Source organism: Poecile atricapillus, chromosome 9 (assembly GCF_030490865.1).
Source record: "Poecile atricapillus isolate bPoeAtr1 chromosome 9, bPoeAtr1.hap1, whole genome shotgun sequence".
NCBI lineage: Eukaryota > Metazoa > Chordata > Aves > Passeriformes > Paridae > Poecile > Poecile atricapillus.
In genome coordinates, this window is record NC_081257.1 from 10,610,567 (window position 1) to 10,632,360 (window position 21,794).

Genomic DNA, 21,794 nt, shown 5'->3' on the forward strand with positions numbered 1-21,794 from the left:
TTTTCTTGATCAGGAAATTCCAAAAGGTGCAAGAGAAGAACTTGGTGTGCTGCTTTTTTTTTTTTTTTTCCTCGTATATGTGTTATATTTACTGCACTTACATGACTATATGAAAAATCTGAAGTGTAATGAAAGTGTTTTTGTGAAATTTCATGGATTCTGAAGAAAGTTTAGATTGCAAGGCCTACAACCTCTGACAGCACAGGTCACTGGAATGAGAGTCAAAATTCTGGTTTATTGTAGGTATTTGGAAAAGTGGCCATGAGGGACAACAATCAAATAAACAGAAACAACAATTTTCAGACTTTCCCCCAAGCTGTGCTGCTTCTCTTCAGGTGAGTAAACCTTAACTCAAGACAGGCTTTATGCAAATGTGAAAAAAATGCAATAGCAGAAATTAGAGACAGGCATTTCTTCAACCACAGCTGAAATCTCATCTTTTACAAATATGTACATTGAAATTTTATGACAGATTTTCATACACAACACTGGTTTTATACACAGTAACTCCACTGCAATAAATATTTAACTTGTAAATCGCAGTTTGGGGTTACAGTTTTTACAGGCAAGACTAAGTGCATTAGTCTACCTTATAAAATGTCTCTGCAATGTCAGATTATGCTTGTCAGTTCTGAAACTTGCTCTGCACTTTTCTTTAATTAGCTCCTGCTCTGAAATGTTCATAGTCTGTCTTCACATTTGTGCTTGTACACCTTCCAGTGTTTTCTCAGAATGTAATAAATGAGTACATTTTTAATCCATCTTGATCAAATAATGCTGAATTTATCTTTGTGGCATTATAAAGGTGTGCAACTGGAGAAGCCTGGCAGGAAATCATGTTGGCATGTTTGCCTGGAAAGCGCTGTGATCCAGAATCCGATTATAATCCTGGGGAAGAATACACCTGTGGAAGCAATTTTGCCATCATTTATTTTATCAGTTTTTACATGCTCTGTGCATTTTTGGTGAGTTTAGCTTGTGCTTATTAGCAGCAATGAACTTTGGCATTTTGGCTTTCTTCTGAATGAAGAGCTGTGAGTTGAGAGAATAATTGAAAATCCAATATCCAAAATACTTTGGCAATGTTATGTTTTTCCATACAGAGTGTTAAATCCTATATTTTCTAACAATTTTTACAGCGAGAGTGGTGAAACACTGGCACAGGTTGCCCAGAGGGGTGTGGTAGATGACACCCATCCCTAGGAATATCCTAAGTTAGGTTGGACAGAGCCCTGAGCAGTCTGATCTGGCTGAAGATGTCCTTGCTTATTGCAGGGAACTGGTGTAGATGACCTTTAGAGGTCCTTACCAACCCAAACTATTCTATGATGCTAAATTCCCACATGTGAGGTTTTGTTCTGACTGCACATGTGTGCAGGGTGGTTGGCTGTACATTTGAAAGCTGAGTTAGCAGTCTTTTCATAGCTGGTATTTCATGCATTTCTCAATGGCACCATTAAATATTCATTAATAATGGAGCTGCAATTCCCATGACTGAGTATTAATGCTGTTTTTTTGTTTGAACTTAGCAGAATTTGGATTTGTGTCTCTACGAATGTCCTCATGTGTGGCACATGAGAAGTGAACAATAACCTTTCACCCTAATCTGTGGCAGAAATAAGTTATTTTCTCTGAAATAATCATTGAAATAGGTTTTTCCTCGTTGCAGGTGTCTGGTATAAGCCGGTTGATTTGTTCTATTCACAGTAATTGTTTCCTTGCAAAAGGAGAGCTGGTCCAACAAAATTCTGTGAACTGATGTAAACATATGTTCTGTTGCTCTGTGTCACCTTCTGTGTTAACAAAATATATTGTCATGAAATTGAGTCCTATTCCTGAGATACACACTGTGTCATAATGTGTGTGTTGGATCCATTCTCCAGTTTGATGTAGTGGGATCTGGTAAATTGAGGAAGAGAAACAAAACTGTGTTGTAACCTATGTCAAAAAATTGAGTACACTAAAGTAGAACCATGTTCCTGTCATGTCATTATTTGATAGACTTCCAGTTAGTTAAATGCAAATATTTTCAGTGATATTTGATGATATTTAGCAAAAACTTTTGATTACCTGAGTTCTTAAGCTACTGCATATTGAATTGACAAAAATTCAAAATAATCAAGTAACATTGTTCTTAATTACTTTTAATTTCTTTTTAGATTATAAACTTATTTGTGGCTGTCATTATGGATAATTTTGATTATTTGACACGTGACTGGTCTATTCTGGGCCCCCACCATTTGGATGAATTCAAAAGAATATGGTCAGAATATGACCCTGAAGCAAAGTAAGTTAGATCATCTCTCTGATATGATTTATTTGGTTAAAAACAATACAAGCAGAACAGGGTGTATTTTTTGGGAGTGGATGTTTGTTAACTGATGTGTGTTGGTTCCAGGGGAAGGATAAAGCACCTTGATGTGGTGACATTGCTGAGACGGATTCAGCCTCCACTTGGTTTTGGCAAGTTATGCCCTCACCGAGTGGCCTGCAAGGTGGGTTTCACCTGATTTTGTCTGACTGCAAGATGATAAACCAGGCTGGAGTGAATAACAGTATGTGACAATATTAGGCAGCAAGAAGACAGAAAATTAATGGGAGTTTAAAATGTTATAGAATCTGTCAGGCCAAATGTGTAATTTTGACGAGGATCAATGGCATTTTAATGTAAAAGTTGAAAAGCAATACCAAGGAGCCGAATGATTGTTACATTATTTGATGACTTCAGAATTACAGATATTGAGCTTTTAGCAATTTTGTTGGGAATAAGATCAAACCTGTTAATTGAAGGATTGCTACAACAGTACTGTCATTTGGATTCCTTGTATATATGTTTTATAAACAGGTAAAGTTGACATGTAAACCTCTGGCTGGAATTCAATGTCACAAGGTTTACTTACAGCAAACCTCTATCAAATCTCTACCTAGGCTAACATCAATTATCCATTAATTAATGCTTTTAAACTAGAATAGAAGAAAATTCAAGTCAGACATTAGGAAAAGATTTTGATAGGTGAGATTGTGTCCTTTTGGTAGACAGGGTCACAGCAATGCTGCTCTAGAAGAGCTCTGATGCAGGGATGGACTGACCCAAAGAGAAAAGCCCCTTTCACAGCAGTTCAGTGTAGCTGGCATAAGAGACTCACACCATCACTGAAGAGTTACCTGAGGAATGAATGGGCTGAGACAATTCACAGCTGCTGCTCTGGCTCTTCATGGAGCATGAGGGACCCCTGGGAGACCTGGGACATGGCTGCAGCTGGAGTGCATGCCCTCAAATAACTGCTTTTGTCCTTAGTAATGGCACAGTGTGACTCAGTCAGAAACTGGGCCTCAGTGTTTGAAAGTTAGCTCATTAAATAGCTCAAGGAATCTTTTGTACAGTTTCAACTTGTGCATAAGCATGCATGAAAGTAATACCAAAAAGAAGCATTCTTGTTCTTAATCACTCCATATTATACACAGCTAGGATGGAAAACTCAACTTTATTTTGAAGAACTTATGTAATTTATATTCCTCTCAGTAATACTATTCTTTGAATACATCAGCTTTTCAAAAATTAACATTACAGGAGTATTTTTCAAAGAAAGCAGCATCAAAATTTATTTTCCTTTTCTCATTTTCAGAGGTTAGTAGCCATGAATATGCCACTAAACAGTGATGGGACCGTCATGTTCAATGCTACTTTATTTGCTTTGGTTAGGACTGCTCTAAAGATAAAAACAGAAGGTAAGGCTCTTCACTGTAAAGCCTTTACTGCCCTTGTCTGAGAGCACAATGAGGAAAAGTTACAATTTATTTCTTTGTTGGTTCTGAGTAGGACTGCCTTGGTCTCTCTGCATCTGGTTTGCTTTTGGGTCATGGATTGTATTCACTGTTGCTAGGAATGTTTTGCTAGAAAATGAAAGCAAAGGGATGGTGAGGCCAGAGCCAAAGATACCTCAGAAATGATTCTGTTCTCATCTGGTCAGATAAAAACGTGCAGCACTGGCATAGTAGGAGTTCTACTGCAAGAAATGAATGAATTTCCCATCCTGCCCAAGCAAGGTGCTCCTTCCTCTCTACCTTTTAGCTCAGTGCCTTGGATCCCACAGTGGTGCAACTGCAACTTTTGTGCACTTGAAAGCAACATTCCCAGTCTGGTCAAGGCCAGTTCTGACTGGGTTGAATAGATTTCTCTCATTTACATTAAAGAGGAAAAGGTTTTTAAAGATAGTGGGATGTTTCAAAGATCTTTTCATTTTTACACATTTTTCAAATTTTTTTTGCCATGTTTTACTGCTTTTGGTTCTGTTTCTCCTGCTGCTCTCGGGAGAATTTGGGTTCTGCTGGTAATAACAAACCTAGAATAAAGCCCCTTGGGCATTGTTGTGTGAGCAATGCAGGTGGTGAAAAACTGCTCAGTACTCAGTTGCTTGAACTTTCAAGCCTGTACAACTGAGTAATTACTGTGAATAAGTAAATAAAGGCTCAGATTTGGATCAAGGAAGAAGTAGCTTGTAAAAAAAAAAAAGTCATCACTTTCTGGACAATTTAAGCAGAAGAAATGACAGAGTGAGGCCAAGGTCTGGAAATCACCTTTGACTTCTGCAGTGCTCCAGAGCTGGATTTGAAAGCACAAGGAATTTGCTGTCATATGTCCTTTTTTCCCTTTAGTTGGGGCATTGTCTGCTGCATCACATAGCGTGGGTTTGCCCCAAAGGACCTCGATCACAGTCTCTAATTTTATACAGCTAATTAATATCCAAAGGATCATTCACTGCAGCTGGTTGAACCATATTTGCCATCCTCTTTTTTGCCATTTCCTTGCCACAGGTAACCTGGAGCAAGCCAATGAAGAACTTAGAGCAGTCATAAAGAAAATATGGAAGAAAACAAGCATGAAATTACTTGACCAAGTTGTCCCTCCCGCTGGCGGTCAGTCCGATAAACTCTGCCATGTGCTGTTCTCTGTGCATGTTGGTCTTTCTAGAGTGTCAGGAAGCAAAGAAATAAAACAGCTAAATTTTGCAATTATAATGTGATTGAAGGACAACAAACAACAGCAAATTAAATACTGAGACAATTATATCCTATTGTAGTAGACAGTACATAGAGGACTGATAAGTGAAACTTAGATGAAAATGAGAGAGAGAGGAAAAAAAATGTTATGCTTATTTTCTTACATGAAAAAATACCTTATTAGACCCAAATATAGTCTTGATTTCAAATCATTCAGCAAAATAAACTAGCTTGATTTCAATGCATTGAGCAAACACCATGTTTTGTACTATGCTACATTATAGCTTATTTGCTTGTATATGTTGAATACTTCTGGGAGGAGAAGAAATAATTGCCAGCTTAAATTTTTTCTTGCCAAATTAATAAAGCAAGAAGCTAAATTATCTCAGTTACACTAATCTAAACCAGAGCCATTGCACAGATGATGGAAATGGTTCAGATTTATGCCAATAAGACTGAGATATGACTGATATCTGAATTGAAATGACACCAAACATTTGCAAGAACTACCAGGCACATTTATTAAATGTTCTTACGTGCCATAAAATGACATGTCAATATCTCTCTTTGTAAATATATATATTCTGATATATATATTTAGCCTTTTTCAATATATACATTTTTATTACTATGCTGTAGTGTAGGTTTAGGTGACTGTTTTCTACTTGCTTTTTAAAGTTTTAAAGGTGCAGGATCTGTCTCACTGTCACTCATGCCCAGGGTATATTTACCCAGACATCCAATCCTCAGATCCATGGTAATCCCCTGGTGTTCCCTGTAGTTTCTTGTACCTTCAGAGCATTATGGCAGGTCCCAGGTCTGCTCAGACTCCAGCCCCTGGCCCTGGAAGGGGATGCTCAGTGCCAGGAGGAGGAAGAGGAGCACTGCCTGCTCTTGGCAACACCAGGAGCAGCAGCAGCAGCACCTCTATGGCTGGAGGAGCTACTTGCTGCTGGAAAACAATGGGGATGAAGCCAAAAATCTGGCTAAATTGGCTCTCCAAAGGGGAACTGATACTGCACATTTAAAACAACTTTTGTGTTCTACTCTGTTGTTTTTAGCCTTACACCTAAATGCTTGCATGGCATAGATGAATCGCTTTGTTATTGTTGTAACTATGTGCTTGAGCTTTTTCTGCAGCCTCTGTTCCTTTCAACTATGAGTCTTTCCGAATATTCTGAAGCAATTCTGTTTTAGGGTGGTGGCATGGAATTAGTGTTGCCTCTTGCCAACTTTATTCCCCTACATTTTTATTGAAATAGACACGCATGCTTCAGAATAGTGAGCTCTGCCTGCCTAAATCAATCTGACAAAGAACCTGTACAGATTACATTCCTAGAACTAATCTCACATAGTAATTCACTCTTAACTTCAGCTTCATTTCATTGCTGAGTATAAGCTGTGTATTTATTTTCAGCTATACTAAAATTCATTGCTAATGTTTATTCTGCAAATGTAGCTCTTCAGTGTAGCTGGAAGGCTGAAAACCTGGATGTGCTCAATTGATAGGAAATAGGATGCCTTTGGCATATAGTATAATGGGAATGTGTTGGGAAGTCCTGCAGATTTATGAATTTTCAATTCCAGTTTACTTTGTTCCTCTGTGGACCTTGTTATGATTTACCTGAAAATTGAAAATATTGTAAACCACCTAGAAAAAAAGAGAAATACAGCTAGTTTACATTCTTATGCTATAGGAGTGTAAAATAGCTTAGTGTACAATAGAAATTAGTTTTGATGTTTAATATTCAATGGAAAATTGTCTATGAATTAACACCAGTGGCAGCTGATAATAACAATTTCCCAAGAGAGGGAAAATTCTCTTCAATATAAGTCAACAAAAAATTCAAATTCAATATGTTAAAATCACTTGCACTTGAAATTATTGAGAGGTGCAGTTTATAGCAGTTTGCTCCAGTATTGTGCTGATATTACTGAATGCTGGGTCCTCTGTGTGTCATGGCTTTGTCTCCAGAACACTTATTTGCAGAGCAGAATTAAAATAATCAGTATAGCAAGGGTTTTTTTTTCCCCCATTGGACTATAAATAGATCCACTAGAGATAAACAATTAATTCTGGGTACTGATTAAATAACTTATTATAACTCTTACTATAACTCAGTGAGACTGTTAACAGTTAGCAACATATTTTCAGTACAGAAAGGTGAAAATGCTTCGCAAAAACATAAAATGCTAGTCAAATGTCTGATAAATGAATGAATGAGACTAGAGAGTAAGAGAAATACCTAAAACTCACTAAGGACTCACCTGTATTCTCTGAGCTTCACAGTCTCCACCTGAAAATCTGAAAATTCATTTAATCCTGCCTGGTACTTTTTGCCTCTTCCAAGAGCTTCCTTTCAAAACAATTCCTATTGCCGTCACTAATTGTAATTAGCAATTTGTCTGTTCTGTGGTCAGTTATGCTTAGCTGCCTTCCTCTAGCTGTCTATATCTGGCTATATGTGTGTTACTCAGAAAACAGAGTCAAGGCTGGCTCCCCTTGGCCAGGCATCGGTTCCTGTGTGCTCGTGTCTGCAGAACGCCTGGCTGTGCCTGTGACCTGCGCAAGCACCGTGGGGACACAGACACACCTGGGCACGCACAGCCCAGCAAACTGCCAGTGCATTTGTCTGATGTGCTGATGAAAAATTGGTGCACGTCCAGAGTGGTCAATAAGGGCCCTTTGTTTCTGCATCCTGCTGTTTCACAGGTGTTGGCACCTCAGGCACAGTCAGTGGTGGTGCAGTGTCATAGCCTGACGTGAGACGTGCTCTGAGTGCAACCCATAGCAGTGTTTGTTATGAGTCTGTCACTTCTGTGTGCTTGTTCTTTCTGGGAGCCATTTGCTAACTCGCTTCCTTATGAGTTCTGTTCAAATACTTGAAATGAAATAGTTTGAAGGATGGGGAAAGGCTTATCTGGGAAGTTAAACCAGAGCTACGTTGCAGATCTGAACTAGGGAAGGCAAGTTTATGTTACGTGCTGTGTAAGAGATCTCGTCCTAGTACAATGCACCATTAGTCTCCTGAAGAGCTGCAAAAGAAGGTTACAGGTGAACATCAAAGCAAATGTTCACAAAAAGTATATTAATGAGATTCATGGAGTCAATTAAAAAGCTTTTTATTGCTGAGATGGAATCCATAGGGTGGTGAGCATTTCTTGTGAGCTGTTCCTGATGTTTCCTGCTAGTTCCTCCTTTCCTAGCAGGAACTGGGGGCCTCTGACCCTTGAGGAGTTGTCAGAGTTTGGCAGAGCAGGCTCTTTAATATGCTAAAATATTTCCTGCAGCAGACTGGTCTCCCAACCAGTATCTTTTGAAGAAATTGTAACTATTTTTGTTTTGTTATATTTAAGGACAAACTGCCGAGACAAGACATTCTGGGTGCATTTTCACTGCAGTTAAAGCCTATTGTACTTTCTCACATGCACACAGCCCACTTCAGACATTATAATGAGAGGAGCTGATTTTGCATGGTAGAGGTTTCATTTTGAGATAAATTTTATCCAAGAGGTAAAAATGGATTTAAAAAGTATTGTCCATGGAATGAATTCCCTACCCTCCTCTCCTTGATGACAGCAAGTCGCTAAAAGAAGAAAGTCAATTTAAATTATAAAAACCAGTCATTACAGGTAAAAATAGTACTACAAATACTCTTCTTAGTGAGATACATTTGCACATATTATTGATAAGATACATGGGCACTCTATTTTAATCAAATGTTTAAAAAAGCCCATAATTTCTAACAGAGGTGTGTTAAAATGTGTCTGGGCTTGTTAGATTTTCATGCTCAGTCGAGTCATGACTGGACAGAATAACAGTTGATGCCTAAACCACACTGGCCCCTCTTTACGTGCAACAGGAGCCAGAAATCCTCTTGCCAAAATCTACCTCTGGATACTGAAAAATATGGGGAGTTGGAACAGTACAGCAGGAAGGGAAATGGAACTTCATGTCAGATAACTCTAGGGGAAAAAAGTGTGTGACAACAAAAGCAATGTTTTTGAGTAGAAAACTATTTCTAGTTTTCTGGCAAGCATTAGTCACTGAGAGATCAAACTTGCCCAGCTGAATGATTCAATGCATTCATAAATGGGCCCATCCATTCTTAACCTGCTGTGAACCAGGTCATTTTGGAATCCTCACAAGGCACCTGCCTTTGGGAACTTTCAAATTTGGATTTTGTTCACAACAGTGACTCTGTAAAAATGCTACATTTTACTGCCCTGGCTGTTTGCCTGTCGTTTGAATTGTACTAAAGTCACTGATGGAAGTTATTTTCATTCCTTTCAGCATTACAGAGCTGACACAAGTCATACACTGACAAGCAAATTTGGTTCAGCAGTGACAAAAAAAGGCAGAGTCACTCTTATGAACATCAGTGTATGTGAGGCATAGTAGGTTTTATTTAATCTATTTACTCCAAGTAACTAAAGCCAGTACTTCAGCTTCTATGTATATACAAACCTGTTTATGGTTTTGGTAGAAACTTAAAAATACACAAGTCTTGGTCAAGTCCTGTATTTTCTCTTTTATCAGGATGAGTTCACTTAACTGACTGAACCAAACCTGCTTGCTGAAACATTGCTTTTGGGCCCCTTACAGGCTCCACTGTTGTAAGCTGGAAGTGTAGTACCTGTTGCACCCATCATATTTTCCCCCCAAATCAGATGTGAGTGTACAGGCTATTGATAAATGTGCTGACTTGGGAGAGATCTGTCTGGTCTGTTCATTTAGATGATGAGGTAACCGTGGGGAAGTTCTATGCCACCTTCCTGATACAGGACTACTTTAGGAAATTCAAGAAACGCAAAGAACAAGGACTGGTGGGGAAATATCCTGCGAAGAACACCACGATTGCTCTGCAGGTGATTTTTTTATGTTTTTAACTAACCATTTTGTGAGCTTACTTGAAATAGCAGGTAGATGAATATTGATGATTGTGCAATGCTGCCAGGATTTTATTTAGCTGGGACACTTTTGGGCCTTATTCATCAGAAAAGTAAAAGCTAATCCTGCTATTCTGTCTATAACAAGGTAAGTGCAAAAGCTTATTCTCTATGGATTACTCAAAGAGTAGTAACAGTTATGAAATTTTTAAGCAAGTGTAGTAGATAAATCACAGTCTAAAGTTGCTGATTGGATAAATAAAGTTCTGAGCTATCATTTATGTTCTTTGTTTTGCTTTAACTGTTCAATTTCTTGTGTACCTAAAATGCTACAAGCCGATTCTCAGGGAACTTCCTACTGTGCATTACCTCATAGTAAAGAGTTTTTTATTCAGTATCATTTTTCTTAATTCTCATTTTTCTTTTTCTTTTCCACCTATGGTGAAATATCTTCCTATTTCTTTTTTATTATTTGCAAATTCTGAATTTTGCATCCATTAATTTCTTTCATAGGAAGTATTAACATACTGCATTATTGTCACACTTCTGGCTATCTCTTCAAACAAGCTATCACATGGAAACCAGGATAAAAAATCTGGCCTTCTGTCTCTCAATAGGCCTGCAGAAAGCAGTCCATAGAGTACATGTGATCTAAAGAGCAAATTCTGTCAACTTCTTTCCACTGGTACCTTTGTAGAATGAACTTTGAAACAGGCAAATGGAAAGCTGTTCTCAAATAATTCCAGACATCATACACTGCACCATTTTTACTGGACTGGGACTTGGTGAATTTCAGTTAATGATTAGCAGTTTGCTACAAACTATAAATATGTTTGCTTCTGGTAATTTTTTATTCAGATGACAACATTTAGGAACATGTTTTGAAAATCCCTTTCTAAAAGAGAACTGTGTTAACCTGATTCAGGTCCTGTTTATGAAAACCCTGTTGGTTTGTACTTCAGTTTAGCAAAATGGTCTCTGCTGTGTTAAGTGGGTAATTTGTTCCATTCCCATTTCCTAAGAACGTCTCTGCTGGCAGCTCTGACTTCCATTGTGTTCCAAATCACCACAAGCAGAAGAGATGCAACAAGCAGGGAAAGAGTCACAATCCTTGCTATGTATTTGTGCCCATGGCTTGCCAGGAGTGTATGAACTGCATTTGCATGCCCGAAAGAAGAGAAAATTATTGGTAATGAAACTGATAGAAAGGCTGTAAACAGTTGAGAGGGTAGTGAAAGATGGTGGATTTTTAGGAAGGACTTTTCAGACTTTATTGCAGAAGCATTTGAGCATAAGGAGGTCAGAGTTGGTTTTGAGCCTCAGTATTGCTGGTTTCCAATTGTGCTTTTGAAGTTGCACACATAATGATGCAGAGAAAACCACTGAGTTCTCAAATGTGAGTGTGCCCTCTTGTTTAGTATCAGACTCTGCCTCCTGTTCAATGACAAAGACAGAGGGCAAGATGGAATTGGAAAGACTCAGCTCTTCCTCCTCCTTAGACAAATATTCTTCAATTAAAAAAAAATGACCATGAATCTCTACTTGAAATCTGCAACATGGGATTTGAGGCATGGAACATTTTTTTCTGATTTAAACAGTGCTCCCATGGTATTAAAATGAGCTGGGCTAGTAGATGGGAAGATTATGGCATTCTTTTCCCCCTTCTTCCTCTTCTCTGCTTTTGTCTTTCTAGCAAATCAGTAGGAATTCAACTTGATTGACCAAATAAAAATGGAAATACTGTTTCAAAGAGACCTGAATCCTCTGGTTGGGGAAAAAAAAATCCCAGTCCAGCATATCAATGAATAATATAATTTTAAACTGGAAGCTACAGCATGTCAAATTCAAGGTCATAATGCTGTGTTTGTTAGAATAGTCAATTATATGCAGATGCAGATTTAAAGCAGAGCTGGATATCTTGCTAAAAGAGATGTTCTACTTCAACAGGGAATTGATTTCTTGTGATCAATGACCCTGAGAATAGTCCTGTGGGATGTGTTATAAGCAGTTTAGTATAAATTATCAGAGAGAATCTTTTTGGCCTTATAACGTATAAAAATCAGATGTCTCCATTTTCAACCTCTGTCTTCCAGGCTTTGTCCAAAACTTTGTATTTAAATGCTGTCAAAGCCTTTGTTCTTATCAATCACTTTTGGAAGCACAATTTATGGGTATATGATCCAACTTGTGTCTCAACTACAGAAATTTTGTTAGAAGTTCCATGAAAACCTTGTAACTATGAAAATATTATTTCAGTTCTTGGAAAACTAATAGCAACTGTTTTTCCATTTATTCTCTCAAACACTCTAGGTCAATTAATGTTTGCATATCTCGCTGGTAAGCAAAATACTAAGAAAAGCAGAAACATGCAGTATCACTCTTTTATCCAGTTTTTCAGGGAAGTTGTGATGATTGTTGTGTCACTATAGCAGAGGTGCTCCAGCATTAATTAATCCAACACGCTGCACATTCACTATTGCAGCACCTGACTTTGTTATAAAGAAATGAATGGAACAACCACAGAAAAAGAATTTGTCAGCCTTCTCTCCCTCAGCTATGCCTGAGTTCCTGACACTGAAATCTGACATTAAATACAGGACTTTTATTTTTAGTTTTGGCTATGTATACCTTTTCTATTTAGAATCTTTCTATTTTTTTATTTTTTTTTTAAATTAGCAACTTCCTACTGTCAGGGCAGGCATGTCACTTCAGCAGCAGCTTTTATTAAGTTTCTCTGAACTCAATATCACAGTGTCTGGTAGTCACGGTCATATCACTGCTAAGAGCCCCTACTTTCTGAACTGGAGATGAGAGCAGCAGAAGCTGGCCTACATCTGGCTGTGATTTTTTGAACTCTGTCATTTAGAACCTTTCTATATAGGAACTGCTTGCTTAGAGCTTTAAATAAGACAAGGAAAGTACTTTTACCAGGCTAATAAGATAAGGTTTTTCAGCCATCTCATTCTTCTACTTGTAAAGAACAAGAGCAACTATATTTTCATATTCTAGTTCACGTCTCACCCCATTTTAGACCAGTTGTCGTGCTGCAAAATCCTTAAGCAAATCAGCAGGTAAAAGCAATGTCACCTGTTCCAATTTGTGTCAAAGGCCATATGAGCTATAAATGCTCTTGTATTTTCACTGATACCTGTGTCTTTCTCTTGGGGTGAATGAACTAGTTAATTAGTGAAGGACATGGTTCCTAAGGATCTAATAAACCCTGTAGTTCCTGGATTATCTAGCCTGGTGTGCTGGTTTTGCATTAATTGGCATTTGGTGAGGAGGGAAGAAGAACCCCACAGAAATGTTTTTTTCTGAGAGAACCTGCTAAGAGCTTCCTCTGTGCCTAGCAAAAAAACCAAAAAGCCCTAACCTAGGCTGCTGTTTGGGTACATGTCAGAGAGGAGGCAGGAGCTTAAAGAGGGAATGATTATCTGCTCCTGCAGATAAGTCAAGGAAGTCTTTCTGCCATGAAGGTTCAAATTCCTCCTCACTCAGAAAAGGACACTTCAAATGATAAGCAACCACAGTTTGTTTAAACTTGCATATTATCACCAAAATCATCTTCAGAGCTGCAATAACAACATGCCTTGGAACCCCCCAGTTTGTCTTCTGCAGGCCCAGGGGAATTCACAACCTTTTGAAGGCAAGAGAACAAGTGCTGTGAAATGATGGGTGAGCAGTTTGAGTCAGCTGTTTTTGCCATTTTTGTGGTGTTACACATGCCCTGAGGTCACTAACAAAAGAGGCTTCCATTGCCTTTCTTGTGCTATTGACTGATAATTATGCAGTAACAACAAATATCTTTTCTGGGTCAGAAAGGGATGTCTTTATGTAATGATGGAAACTTGTATTGAGCCAAACAGTGGTCACATTGCTAGTAAAATAGATGTTAAGTGAAGCATAAACAATTTTAATTACTTTCATCTAGCACAGAGAGAGAATGAACTAATTCTACACTATTTTTCCTATGGAAAACACTTATTGTAAAAACTATGCAACACATCTATATTTCATATCTATTTATGTGTAGCCCTCTTTGTTAATACACAAAAATAAAAGTTAAAGGATATTTTCTTTCACATCCCAAGTACATAAAAGCACTGACTTATTGACCTGAGCCTGATTTTGGAAATGTATTTCAGATTAAACTAATTATGCTTTTTTTCTCTCTGCAAACGTTACAACTGTTATTAACCCTGCAGTAAACAGTAATAGAAAAAGGAAGAAGCCAAACCCTCTGGTAGGCGTCAGCTGAGGGTTGGTTTGTTGCTCAGGTTCCATTTAATTGTGCTCTGATGTTCATGTGGTGCTCTCAGAAGGGCTCAGCTCTGGCAGCCTGGGCTGGCTCAGGGCTCTGTGCAGTTGCAGCGCGCTCAGCGCTGGGAGCCGGGCTCTGCCAGGATGGAGAACTCTGGGCAATCAAGGCTTGACTACTATGTCTCTTATGTCCACTGCTATAGTGTAGGTTATTCAGCTATTTTTCTGCATGCTTATTTCCTTTTTAAAGTAGTTCTGTCATTGTATTCTGTTCATACTAAACTCAGTTTATTTTTATGTTGAAGTGTCAGTGTAGATGTGAGGTGTTTTACTCTTGTAGTTTTCTTTGCTCTAAAATAAGCAGATAGTAAAAACATGTTCTTTGCCTATATATTTAATGGTTTACAGGAACGTTTTTAGAGTCATAGGCTTCCAGGATTGTGAAGCTCTGAAAGACTAAGAATTTAGAATTAATGTTTGTGGGTTTTTTTCCAGTTCTAGTGAGTTTATATAGCAATATACATAAATATACAGCATTGTTGTAAAGTCTGTGAAGCAAAGCTTGCCAGTGCCTTTCAGTTCCTGGTATCACTCTAAGATGGCTCAGAAGAGGAACCACTGGGTATTTTACTGATTGGAAATAGTGTAGGTGACAGTGATATTATTTAAATAAGGGTATTGTGCTTGCACTTCTTGAACTAAGCTTAAACTGCATCTATATGTAGGTTGAACCATATCTTAAAATGGTTGTGGACTGAGTTTAGGTATATGGAAAATTATCTTTTTGTAGTTCCAGTATTTATGAGCATTTGAATTTTTTTCTGAAATTCATGACTGGAGTCCTGCATTATACACAGATATCTTAATATAAGACATATATTTTAATGGTGTTACTCTTTTATGCATTCTGTAGATGTGGGAAGTTGATTTAAAATCTTTTTGGCATTTGTTAAAAGCAGACTTTTCAAAATGTTTACGTGTTTAACTTCCAAATCTTTTGATGTTTTGGTGTGAGGTGCTTTTCAAGCACCTTAAGGTATAAATAACCTGTCTAGTGGTACAGTTATTTGCCATATGATATCTTTTCTCACTGACGATGAGGGACTCCTACATTTCTGTTATTTCTGCTTTTGAAAACACATCTGTACTGTCTCAGTGGTCTGTCAGACACAGAAGCATCAGTCATTGTCTCTTGAGATGCTATTTAGGACCCAGCACTGGTGTATCTGTGCTTTGTGCCATCCAGAAAACATTGCAGGTGCTGTTGTGCCTCCAGAGCACAGCTGCACAGAATTGCCATGTTCATCTGAAGTCATTCTGGGCATTTATGAGAAAGCCTAATTAAAGACATTCTTGGGTTTTGCATGTAATTATGTTGTTCAGCATTCTGTGTCACTGCTTTGCTAAGTAATCTTTGGACTGATGCTTCTCATCTTTCTCTCACCTACAAGATAAAAAAGATGAAGCAAGGAAGGAATCAAAAATTAAATTTTGGATAAACAATGTGTCTGAACAAGAAATAACTTCTTTTGCAAACTTCTAGTGAAATCTGTAGAACAGAGTTAGAGCCATGATCAAGGGCTGTGAGGAAGTAATTCCTCTATAACACTCAGATTTGACTTTTTAAATATTCATGATAACATAATGCTTCAGGAATGTGACACATCTTGAATCTCTATATGTAATAAAAGTCTTACAAAGTTCTACTTAGGGCAATAACCACCTCCTAAGAACTTTAGCAGTCTTAGTGAAAAAGAAACAAGCACACCTCTGGCAAGGGTAGACAATTCACTATCCAGGCTCTCTTTTTTGAAAAGCCCCATCTGCTCAGCTTTTGTTTTTATCTCTGATTTAAATGTAGCAATTTCTAGAACCTCACAAATGGAGTGCTCCCACTGCTCTCTTGTGTTTTACATTGTCACCCAGGTTCTTGCTGGGTAGACTGAAATGTGCAATGTTATGTAGGGAATGTGTATCTGAAGGACCCTTCTTCCCCGTAAACTAAAGAAGAGATTTGGGGAAGGTTGGCTTGATATTTGTGTGTGCTCTTTTGTTTAAGAAATCTTTGGTGTTGAAGCACTTGAAGGTAAAGTCAAATGTTTGATCAGTCCATGCTACCTCTTCAGTCTTCACAGAAGACATTTAGTGTGGTCCAAAGAAGGGATTTTCCTACTGACATAAAGGTACCAATTCCTGTGCTTTTATGTCAGTCCCATTTTAGTGGTAGCTGACTGATCTAATGAAGAATTGTCTTATCAGTAAGAGCTCAGAATGAGTATCTGTATCACTATGTGGTGCTCCCTGTCATAGAAATGTTTCTTAGATTACTTAGAATGCTGTTGGATTGCACCAGGTAAAATGAGACAGTGAGTGGGAGCAGTCATTTTGAGGAGAGAGTTCACAAAATTATTGTAGGTCGTTCATTAGAACAAATAAACTGAGGAATATTTCGGTTCTGTAGACTGGTGTTGCTTGAGAGATTCAGTGCTGGCTGTGAGTGAGTAAAGCTGCTGGGTTTGATGTAACTAACATGTACCTTTGTATATGGTGAGCCAGGTTCCTTTCTTCCCCTGCTGACTGTGTAAATGCAAGAGGTCTGTTACTTGGAAATGAGTACTGCTGGAGAGAGATGAGATGATAAAGGCTGCCTGCTTTCTCTTGAGTAAAGGAGGGGTAATTCACCAAGAAGTAAGCCAGAAGGCAGTTAGAAATGTAATCAAAATTAAATTACTATTCAGTGTGTTGCTGTCAAACACGTGGCTTTTCTCAGCTTCCAGGCATATACTTGTGGGGCTTTGCCACAATTTGGCAGACAGGAGTATGAGCTAGTAGATTTTGTCAGAGTTAAATTTTGTCTGGTGCTGCTCTCTGACAGTGTTGTGCTCACAGAAGGGCTCAGCTCAAAGGCAGCCCAGGCTGGCTGAAAACTCAGAGCTTTTGGGCAGTTTTAGAGCAGCACACTCAGCCAGAGCTGAGAGATGGGCTCCTCTGGACAGTCAAGACTTTGCTGTGTCTCTTATGTTCAGTGCTGTAGTGTAGGTCTATTCAGGTATTTTTTGAATGCTAATTTCCTTCTTTTAGCAATTTTAAAATTGTATTCTGTTCATACTAAGCTCAGTTTATTTTTATGTTAAAGTGACAGTTGAAGTTGTTTTTTTTCTTTTTGGTTCTCTTTGCTCTAAAGTCAGTAGGTAGTGAGTGTAAAGTGCAAGTGGCTCTTGTAGTTAACTGTCAAATAAAAAAAATATAATAGCAATCCTCTAGTAAATAAATACTGCCTTTGTCTCTGCTAAGTAAATAGACACCTCTGGTCTTCCACTTGAATAGCTGTACCTTAAAGTGTTAATTTTTCTTCCCTTTAGCACCTTGCAAAAGGATGACATTAGCTGCCTTGCTGAGGTTTTGACTGTGCAATTAGCATAAGAAGTGGGAAAAAGCACAATGTATTCATGAAACAAGTACTGTATATTAACTCACTAGTAAATGATTTTTAGAGTCCTGTTCAATTATAGCATAACTCTCAAAGTTCATCCCTGAGGAAGAAAATTGAATTGCCAAATAGATATAGATAATAAGATTAGTCAAGCACCTTTTCCAGGAAGGGAAATACTGGAGTGAGTGAAACCTGAAGTGGAGCCTGTAGTAAATCTACACCATTAAGGTTCAAAGCTTTTTGGTTCATCCCTTTCCAGGTTCTGATTGCCCACACTGCATAAATGCCATTTCTCCCCAGAAAAGCAGCTGTTTCTGTTTTGAGCAGAAGTTTTGAGTGTGCTCCTGGGAATGTGTGAGGAAACAGCATCAGTGAGACCAAGCCATGTTTGGGGTCTCTCAGCTCCTTCTGCAGCTCTGAAACACACAAAATTCTCTACACATCCTCATGCTACCCCCAGGGCAAGTAACATGCAATGTCAGTGCTGTGCTGGGACAGCCCTCACATCTCCTTCAAAAATGCTAAAAAAGAATAAATCAAGTTTTTAGATCATAATAAAAAATAGAGCCAAGTGCTGTGCAGGATTTTTAGTAGTGTAAGTGTAGTGGTAGTGAAGGGTTAAACACACACATCTTGGATTTCTTCTGAACCTGACGAGATAAAAGAAGTTGCTGGGAAGAAAGAGATTGTGTTTCTTGCTTTGGACCATAAAAGCCAGAGTTAGATCAGGAAAAATGTCTCCTTGTTGCAGGAAGGCCTGTAGAAAGCACTGAGTTCTTGGCTGAGTGGTGTATGACGTCTCTTTCCTCCCTGATGTGCAGGTCTGTCCAGGACTGTTTCAGCATTATCCCTTTTCCTAAATGTTGCTTGTGGTAGCAAACTTGAGAAGAATATGAAGCGATGTACACCAAGCCTCTGCTACTCCAACTCAAAGGGTTTCTGTCCTAAACTGAAGCTTTACACCAAATATCTGCAAATCATAGTGCAGTGCAGATGAGCTGGAATTATTTCACTGCTTTCTTTTCCATCTGAGCTCTGCTAAAATTGCTGTTGCTATAGCAAAGATCTCCTTGCGTTTCTTTGTTGACACAGGCTGCAAACATGTTTTGGACATTAAATATACATCTCATTGAAATGCATTTTATTATAGCTCTTGCTGATTACTTACACCTTTTAATAAGATTAATTTTTCTTCTATAGGGGTCCATAAACACCAGTGGTGTTTTAGTCAGTGTCTCCACTGTGAGATAATAAAGACACGATCACCTCAACAGGGTGGTACTGGAATATATAAAACTTTTTATTAGTAACAGTAAAGGAACTTACAGCAAGATGCATCCTCTGTGGATGTCAGGATACAAAAACTGTTAATTGTCCTTTAAAATAAACTTAACACCTGTAATTAAAGAGCAAAAAAGAATTTGCTTTCCTAATGTATTATGGTATTGTCATTGATTTAGGCAGGACTAAGGACACTTCATGATATTGGCCCAGAAATACGCCGAGCTATATCCTGTGACTTGCAAGATGATGAACCAGAGGAAAACAATCCAGAGGAGGAGGAAGATGTTTATAAAGTAATGTCAGAACACAACCATGTGAATTGTTTTTTGTATAATATGAGAGTAAAGAGTGACCTTATCCTTGAATATGAAATAATATAATATTAGTAATACTTTTAAAACCCTCAAATCAGAAAATATAAATATTTTATAAATAAGTATATTTTACGTATAAATCTATAGAAATGGTAGTAACAGGACACTTGCATTTCTTCATAAATTTAGAAAGCAGTTCCTGCAGGGTGGTTCTCCTTCCCCTAATTCTTTCTCATTAATTCTTATTTTTTTCTTGAGCAAATCCTATCAAAAGGCATGAACCTTGCCATCTCAAACTTTGATACTAGCAAGGTTGAAACTGGTATTAACCTCTGCAGTGGTAGATAGGAAGAAGAAAATAAAAACATGCTAGCAAACTACAGCAGACAGGGAGTTGTGTATTTTAAAATGGATGCATGGGTTTACATAGAGGTCAACTAAATATAAATGCCATTTCCAATCCCATGAGGGATCTCAGTAAGAATCAATCAGAAAAAAGATTTGGTTTCCTCTTTATGCTATTTAGTCCTAAATGGTGAACGTGTAAATTTGGTGTTATAATCAGAGGCAGTCTGCAAACCATTTGTCAGCCAGCAAGAAAACTTTATTTTTTCCCAAGCATTTCATAAGAAGCAGATGTAAAATCATGTTTCTGCAGGAATTACAGCAGAAGCCCCATAGCTTGCCAGTGTCCTTTGCAAAAAGGAGGACGTGGCACTGGAGACAGTGGCTCAGCTGCCATCAATAGATGCATTTCTCTGCCAACCATCATTACCTCCTGTCTTCTCTAGATTGAGCTGCAACTCAGACTGCTGTCATCCAGGACCCACACCTGGCTAGACAGGGAGGCTCCCTAACCTGGGTCAGGTGTCCAAGAGAGCTGCATGTCATAGTCATAACTTAGCACCTCATCCTCCCTTTCACCATCCATTACACCCCCAGGGCTGATGAACAGAAACTACTCTTTCTTGTACCTCTGCGAGAAGAAAGAATGGGAGCACTGAAGCTGAATGTTCCCTACCTGGGATTTGCTTGCAAGCTGTTGCATGGCACTCCATCCTGTCTGAGTGACGCCTGCTGCAAACCGGGGCTCCGGGACAGCAGGACAGAGCTCCACCAAAGCCTTCCCAAAAATTAAGCAAACACGTCTCTTTCTGAGGAAGCTGGTGCATGTTCATGTATGGGAATCTAGGTTTCTCCTGCGTAATGAAATGTGGAGAAAGCTGGATATGTCACTTTTAGTTGTGTGGAAAAGAATAATGATCACTGCATACTGTTTATTTGACTCTGAAATACAATATTGTCATCACCACAATCACATCTCTGTCACTTCAGGAGATCCCATCTGAAGCATCATAAAATTAGAAAGAAAAATCACAGGTTACTTGAATTGCTACTTTTCTATGCATGTAGGAGAGAAAAGTCAGTTGTCACTGTCAAGAGCATGTTCTGTTAAGATACCTGATATAATTTTTTCTTTCTCTTCCCCTAAAACAGAGGAATGGTGCCCTCTTTGGCAACCACATAAACCACATTAGCAGTGACAGACGAGATTCATTTCAGCAGATCAACACCACACACCGTCCCTTACACGTCCAGCGGCCTTCAATTCCCTCTGCAAGCGATACTGAGAAAAACATGTATCATCAGGCAGGAAACTCTGTGTACCACAATCATCACAATCACAACTCGGTAGGAAAGCACGTTCCAAACTCAACAAATGCCAATCTCAATAATGCCAACGTGTCCAAAGTCCATGGAAGACATGCAAGTTTTGGAAATCGTGAGCATAGATCTGAAAACAGTTACCGCTCACACTCCAGGACTGACCACGAGAAGCGCAGAAGGCCAAGCAGTAGGAGGTAAACTTAAATACATCCTTGTTTTTACATAATTTATAAATACACTATAGGAAATGTAAGCTAAGTGAAATTAATTTGAATCTTCATTTCTGTTGCCTACTGATGAAAATCTAGCTCTGATGAATGGGAAATGCATAAAGATTCACTGGGGTTTGAAAGTAGCAGCTTTCTTTAAAGTGAATTCATTAGTTACAGCACAGACATTGTAATCACTGAAGAATTTCTCTAAATGACTTGTTCTTAAAATATTTTTCTCTTTTTCATGTCCTACCTGGATAGAACACGCTACTATGAAACATATATTAGGTGAGTTGATATTTTTATGACATAATTGGACAGGGGGTTTTTCTTCTTCCCCTTTTTGTTTTCTCCTTTTCTGTTTCATTTCTAAATTAACTGTATAACAGTGCATATGCTCAGTAACTTAAGTGACAATTTTTAAGTCAATTTTTTTACTGCCCATTTTAAAAGGACAAACTTCTGGTAAAGTTCAAAATTATTCAAGTCCTTTTGAAAGTCCAGGCAGATTTCTGCAGTTTTCAACAGGCTAAAGATCACACCTGATTGTAGCCCTTGTTAAAAATTGACTTACCAAGACTGGAAAAACCACTGGTGATAGCTTTGATAAGTGTTAATGTGTACAGTTCTTTTTATAGGGGACCCAAGATCTTTCCTAGTCTTCTGTCTGAATATTTTCTAAGACACTTTTTAAAATATGGGATGGATCGGCTGAATTGAAGTGCATTGGTA

General features: G+C 38.3%; 1 protein-coding gene across 1 annotated transcript in view; it reads left to right on the forward strand.

Annotated features, from left to right (window-relative positions):
* CACNA1D (calcium voltage-gated channel subunit alpha1 D) overlaps window positions 1-21,794 on the forward strand; it is a 166,893-nt gene that overhangs the window by 136,387 nt on the left and 8,712 nt on the right. Inside the window, exons 36-45 of the mRNA XM_058844779.1 lie at window positions 244-335; window positions 806-965; window positions 2,160-2,287; window positions 2,399-2,495; window positions 3,627-3,729; window positions 4,816-4,917; window positions 9,740-9,870; window positions 19,045-19,161; window positions 20,680-21,044; window positions 21,324-21,350. Of these exons, the coding sequence (XP_058700762.1) occupies window positions 244-335; window positions 806-965; window positions 2,160-2,287; window positions 2,399-2,495; window positions 3,627-3,729; window positions 4,816-4,917; window positions 9,740-9,870; window positions 19,045-19,161; window positions 20,680-21,044; window positions 21,324-21,350 (1,322 nt within the window). The remainder of the gene's footprint in view (window positions 1-243; window positions 336-805; window positions 966-2,159; window positions 2,288-2,398; window positions 2,496-3,626; window positions 3,730-4,815; window positions 4,918-9,739; window positions 9,871-19,044; window positions 19,162-20,679; window positions 21,045-21,323; window positions 21,351-21,794) is intronic.